General features: G+C 49.6%; 1 protein-coding gene across 1 annotated transcript; it reads right to left on the reverse strand.

Moving 5' to 3' along the window:
- Positions 1-2,462: 2,462 nt before the first annotated feature.
- On the reverse strand, positions 2,463-5,737 carry LOC138911512 (uncharacterized). The gene is made up of 8 exons (XM_070210832.1): positions 5,315-5,737; positions 4,704-5,012; positions 4,279-4,632; positions 3,756-3,965; positions 3,121-3,693; positions 2,917-3,035; positions 2,728-2,825; positions 2,463-2,665 (listed from the first exon to the last, which is right to left on the reverse strand). Exons 1-8 carry the CDS (start codon positions 5,735-5,737, stop codon positions 2,463-2,465), a joined length of 2,289 nt encoding a protein of 762 aa, XP_070066933.1.
- Positions 5,738-6,423: the final 686 nt, after the last annotated feature.

The following is a 6,423-nucleotide window of genomic DNA, read 5'->3' on the forward strand; positions in this document are numbered from 1 at the left end:
GACGTTTGTTTTGTTGGGTATGCGGGCACCAGGATTGTTGTCGCCGCACGGAGGTGGAAAATAAGCAACGGCATCGCCCACACGGGACTTGCTTAAGGTGGAGGGTCGCCGGATCGTCGCCACGGTGGAGATTGGCGGGCGGACGATGCCTGCTACGATCGATACAGGGGCCACTCGCAGCTTCATAAGTGAAGACTGCGTACGAGAGTGGGCGATTCGCGGGAGAGTGGAGAACGTACAGGCGCACATTCGTCTAGCAGATGGCTCCACGCTCGAAGTAGGGAAGGCATTAAGGATAGACGTCGGCTTAGCGGGGAAGATGGTCAGCATGTTAATGCTTATCATCCCCGCAATGCTGGACCACGTCATCCTGGGGATGCACTTCTTACGTACAATGGGCACTACGAGTGCTTGCTCTTGCATCTACTCTGGTTATGCAGGCGGCACGGCTGAAGGGCGGTGTTCCGCCGGTTAAGGTAGGCCAATCTCAGGCTGAATAGAAAGAAGTGCAGTTTCTCCCGGGAGAGGTTGGTCTACCTAGGACATGTCATTTGTTGGGAAGGAATGCGTACCGATCCAGAGAAGGAGGCGATACGTAACCCGATAAATTGTAGGGAGGCGCTTTGTTCCCAACTTCGCGACTCAGGTACAGCCGCTAACAGTGCTCTTAAATAAGTGGCGGAAATGTGCCTGGGATCAAGAACAGGTGGAGGCATTGCGTCAGTTGAAGCTTGACGACTGCCCCTGTGTTGGCTTGTCCAGACTTTTTCGCCAGATTCGTCGTTCAGACTGACGCAAGCGAGTACGGCCTCGGTGCATTGCTGCCGCAGACGATAGAAAGTTGCTGAAGGTCGAAGTGAACTATTCCGCCACCGAGAAAGATTGCCTGGCAATCGTTTGCTCGATACGGAAGCTGTGTTGCTACCTAGAAGGGTACCGGTTCGACGTGATAACGGACTATCCGGACCATCGAGAGCCCGTCACGAAGGATCGCGCGATGGGCATTGGAACTGGAACAGTTCCAATCTGACGTTCACTACCGACGAACGAAGTTTAACGTTGTGGCCGACGCACTATCAATACATCCTCTAGAGACCTGTAAGCAAGCAGTGGTGATCGAGCCACCATGCCAATGGGTCTCGAGTATGCGTGCCAGAATCGCCGAAGAGCCTGCCAAGTTCCCGGACTACACAGAAGGAAATGGGCAGCTATATAGACATTTGGGCCACCGGACGGACGACGAATACTACATTCCCTGGAAGATATATTTGGCCAGTGGTCAACGGCAGAGGGCATTGGCGGAATGCCATGATGCTCCCACGGGCATCAAGGGGTGATGAAAACAGTGTCAGGGCTAGCCCAAAGGTACTACTGGCCGGGTATGTCCCGCGACGCCGCTAAGTACGTAAAGTGTTGCGAAACCTGCCAAAAGCTTAAGAGCGCGCAACTCAAACCGGCTGGACGCATACAGACGAGGCAGGTGGCAGAGGCGATGGCAGTAGCTTGCGCGGATTTCATCGGGCCTCTTCCACGGCTGAAAGATGGCAACACCATGTTACTGGTGTTCCCTGACGATTTCTCGAAAATGTGACATTTCTTAAACCAGTGGGCAGAGGTAATTAGAGGCGTTTCGGGGCGGGGCAAAGTTGCAGATTAAAGCTCTGCAAGTATGCCCAAATAAGTGTTGCTCACGGCATTTTTAAGTCGGGCATACCGCACGATGTATGTACCCCAGTAGAGCACAAGAGAAAGTGAAGACATAATATAGGGCTAAAACGCGAGTCTAGGGTACAAGGTAGTCGACTATACCTTGGCAAGTGCATTTTATACCCTTTGTTTGTCAACAGCATGAACACCTGTAATATTTGACGTCGGCGTCGAAGAGCCGTTAAGGCGTCGCGGTTGTGCAGTGGGACGAATTAAGTTCACGGGCGGTGAAAACTAAATTAAACAGTACAGTCGTCGATGCCGACGGGTGTTCTTACTAAAAGGCAGTGAATAATAAACAAAAATAAGAAAAGGAGAAAAAGAAATGAACAATGACTGTTGGCACCGAGACTCGTGCCGGTGCGCGGATTCGGCAGGGACTTCTAGCGTCGAAGGAAACAACTCGATTCAATTCGATTCGTACGAGGCGGTACGATATAATATAATTCGAACGTTAAAATCTTTATTATTCTTTCATTATTTAACAACCTATATTTTACATGATTATAAGACTAACATTCGTGCTCCGCACGCGCTTCTGTTCTCTTTCACTTCTGCTCAGCTGCAAGCACAAAACGAAAAATGAACCTCGACAAAAATGCAGCTTGTGCAGCTGCGTGCGATCGACTTATCATGTAATAACTAATTCTAACGGTGTAAGCAGCGAGGGCTGTTTACAGAAAAAATGCGAGATCCAGTAGGACTTAGTCAACAGCTTTTTTCACTTCGGCCCGTAACATTCCCCACCCCGTAATTCACGAACGTCCGTGCAGTGTGTTACCAACTTTAATGTCAAGCTTAGCTAGCTTGACGGCGGAGCGAGTAATAATTCCATCGGCGGTTCGCACCACGGCATTTCGTACCAGGCCATCCTTTGAACGGTGCACGTCTACGACCACTCCTCTTGCCCAACAGTTTCGCTTGGCACCGTCGTCCACTATTATGACGATGTCGTCGACTGATATTGGTTCGAGTGGCGGTTGAAACCACTTAGTACGTTTGGTGAGTGTAGGCAGATACTCGCGCAGCCATCTCTTCCAAAATTGGTCAGCCAATTAACTGGCGACTCGGAAGCCTCGTGCCAAGCTAGCTCCGCCTTGCTCCCGTAATCCGATGACCTATAAGAAAATGATTTGGAGTCAGGGCTTCGGACTCAGATGTCTCCAAGGGAACATAAGTGAGTGGCCTTGAGTTGAGCACGCTTTCTACGTCAGCCAATGCTGCTCGTAGCACCTCCTCTCGTAACCCAGAGGGCGGTAGAATTTCCGACAGTATTGACTTTGTAGAGCGCACCATTCGTTCCCACGATCCTCCCATGTGGGGTGGTCCTGGTGGGATAAAGGTAAACTCGAGTTCTGGGTACTGTCGCTCGATCAGAGCCGGCTATATACGTTCAATTTCGTCTTTTAATACTCTGCTAGCGCCTCTGAAATTTGTGCCATTGTTCGACCGCATGCGGCGGGGGCAGCCGCGTCTGGCCACGAACGACTTCAGAACGCATAAGTATGAGTCAGTTGAGAGCGACGTAGCTATATCTAGGTGAACGGCGCGCACCGTGAGGCATGTAAATAGCACGCCCCAGCGCTTCTCGCGACCCCGTCCAACGACAATGTCGTAGGGGCCGAAGTAATCCACTCCAGTATATGTGAACGGTGGAGTATAGGGCGATAAACGTTCGATTGGCAGGTCGCCCATCCCTGGCGGCTTTGGGCGGGCGCGTCGTATGCGGCACGCTGGGCAGGTATTGGAAACTTCTCTCACCAAAGCTCGTAAACCACAAACCCAGTACCGCTGCCGCACTTCATTTACGACGATTTCGTTTTGTAGGTCATGATATCTGCGGTGATAAAACTCAACCAGCGGATACGTCAATTGATATCGTCTTGGCAGAATTATCGGGCGTTTTACGCAGACTTCGACTTCTTCTATATTGTCTATCCGTCCTTTAATACGTAGAATGCCCGAGTTATCCACATAAGGGAAGCACTAAAACATCAAGCTTTTGCGATCGGTTAAGCGGCACCCCGACCTTAAGCAGGTGATCTCACTTTAAACTCCTCTTCTTGACAAATCCGGATAAAAATCACATCCATTTCATTGCTTCTTTTAAGGAGCAGCGTCTTCTGCAGATCCAGTCCTCCGTCCAATCTGACCTTCTTAGTAATATTCCGTAGGAAATCCAGTACGCATAGCTGTACGGCGCTCAATTTTTCTAGCTTGCTGAATACATTTCCAGGACGACGTGTGATTGGGTTGTTCTTCAGCGTGGTACAACATGTTTAATGCAGGGCCTATTTCCGATTTTTGCCACTGCGATTCTTCTAGATACAAAAATTGTGGTCCATTGAACCACCTGGTTGAGCCATGAATTTCAGGCGTTTTAGTCCATTTCGTACCATCGTCTGCCACGTTTTGAGCCGATGGTACCCATCGCCAGCTGTCCACATCTGATTCTTCTAAAATCTCTCCTATCCGAAGCGCTAGGAATTGCTGGAACTTTCAAGCATCGGAACGGATCCAGTAGAGCACATCCTTTGAATCTGTCCAGAATGTTCGTCTATGTATGCGTACCGACATTTCCTTTTGGATACATTTGGCCAGTCTCAGACCTAAGACCGCGGCCATCAGTTCCATTCGAGGTATGGACACGGGCTTTAGGGGTGCTACTCTCGTTTTCGAGGCGACCAAACTGCAATGTACTTGGCCATCAAGTTCAGCCCGCAAAAATACAACTGCGGCGTAAGCATTCATACTGGCGTCAACAAATGTATGCATCTGCACAGCCTGGATTCGGCTCACCCACTTCATGCACCGTGGAACGCGGACGGTATTCAAATTTGAAACTAGATCAAGCCAGTGTTGCCAATCGGCTTCGTCTTCGTTGGTGAGGTCGTCATCCCATCCGATATCGGATCGCCATATGTTCTGAAGGATGATCTAAGCGCATATATTAAAAAATCCTAGCAGCCCGAGCGGGTCGAAATAGACATGATCACACTCAGAACACGTCTTTTAGTTGGGCGGTCCTTAGATGCCTTCGCAAGCAAGTTCGGCGTCACCACAAACGTCAACAGATCGTGTCCAGGTAGCCACCACAGGCCTAAGACCTTCTCTTGCGCTTCATCCTGAGCGCTGATACGCTTGTCCAACTCCTCACAGTCGTCTTCGAGCGCCTGTATAACTTGCTTCGAATTTGATGTTTTTACAGTCTCAGCTAACTGTATCATTTCAGCTCCAGTATCCACCGACTGCAGCCAGTCGTCGACAAATGTGTTTTCGCAAATCGCCTTTACGGCATCCGGATGCTACGCTACAAACCGCTCGGCATTGCAATTCTTGACGTAATTTGCTAGAGCTTGCGAGCAGGATGCTCCAAACGTCATGACTTGCATAACGTATGTTTCGGGGAAGCGTGACGAATCTCCATCACGCCAGAGAAACTTCTGTGCCGGTTGGTCTTCTAGGCGCACCTTGACTTGATGAAACATTTCCTTATGTCGCCGGATACTGCGATACGAAGCTCTCGGAAGCGTATTAGCACCCCCATCAAAGATGCTAGTGTATCTGGACCTTTCAACAAACAATCGTTCAGCGACGTACCACTTACTTTGGCAACCGCATCCCAAACCAGGCGCGTCTTTTTCTTGTTCGGATTGGTTACTGTAAAGATAGGAAGAAACCACGATGTAGTGTTAGCTACTAACTCACAATACTTCAACCGGCGGATATATCCCTTCTGTTTGTAATCGTGCATCGTGTTCATCATGAACTCTTTCAGTGGTGGGTCTTTTGCCATCTTTGCCTCTAAACATTTCAGGCGCTTAACAGCCATCTGATAAGAGTCTGGCAGGTGCATGCGATCGCACCTCCATAACAGGCCGGTCTGCCAGCGCTTTTCGTCTTCCAGATAGGTTGTTGTTGCCTCCATAATCTGCATTGAGCGTTCGTCCTCTTTGGATCTCAGCGGATGTGAGGAAACGCTCACACCTGATGACTCAATTGAAAAATAGTTCTTCAGAGCTTCATCCATCCTACGCGCCGCACTGCACTGGCAAATATGTAGCAGCCGAGTCGTGGTGCTGTCTCCCACAATGGGGCGGCCATATACGGCCCATCCTAGTCTGCTTAGCGCTGCTATGACGTCGTCGTTTTCACCTTCTCGTATCTCCAAGGGTGCAGTTATTTTGATATTGTCTAAACCAATGATAAGCTGAGCCTTGACGTTGTTATATGGCAGAATAGGAAGCGTAGATAAGTGCTTCCGAGACTTGAGCAACTGTGGTCCGATACTTTGCTCTGGTAAGTCCAAGTTCGCTATTGTTCGCACGTTTCTTAAGGCATACTGTATTGCGTTATGTTCTGGAGCTGAAATGCTCACAGCCACGGACATCGACTCAGGTTCATTCTTGGTTATGTCCCCTGTCCATTTAAGACACAGCTGGGTCGCAGGACCATCTAATTCCAGCTCGTCTGCAAGCGCTCTTTCTATTAACGTACACTCAGCTCCTTCATCCACTAATGCATATGCGCGCACGCTTTTTGATTTACTATAGAGCGTGATTGGAACATATCGAAACAGTGTCTTACTTGCGGAGCTGCCGTGAAACATAACGGCAGACTCACTTGCCTTAATCCGGTTGTTGCTACCGTTATCAGCCAGTGGTGTTTCGTAGGGCGTGACCATAGTGGCGCACATTGCCACATTGAACAGCCAGT

This window comes from Drosophila virilis, unplaced genomic scaffold (assembly GCF_030788295.1).
Source record: "Drosophila virilis strain 15010-1051.87 unplaced genomic scaffold, Dvir_AGI_RSII-ME tig00001170, whole genome shotgun sequence".
Lineage (NCBI taxonomy): Eukaryota > Metazoa > Arthropoda > Insecta > Diptera > Drosophilidae > Drosophila > Drosophila virilis.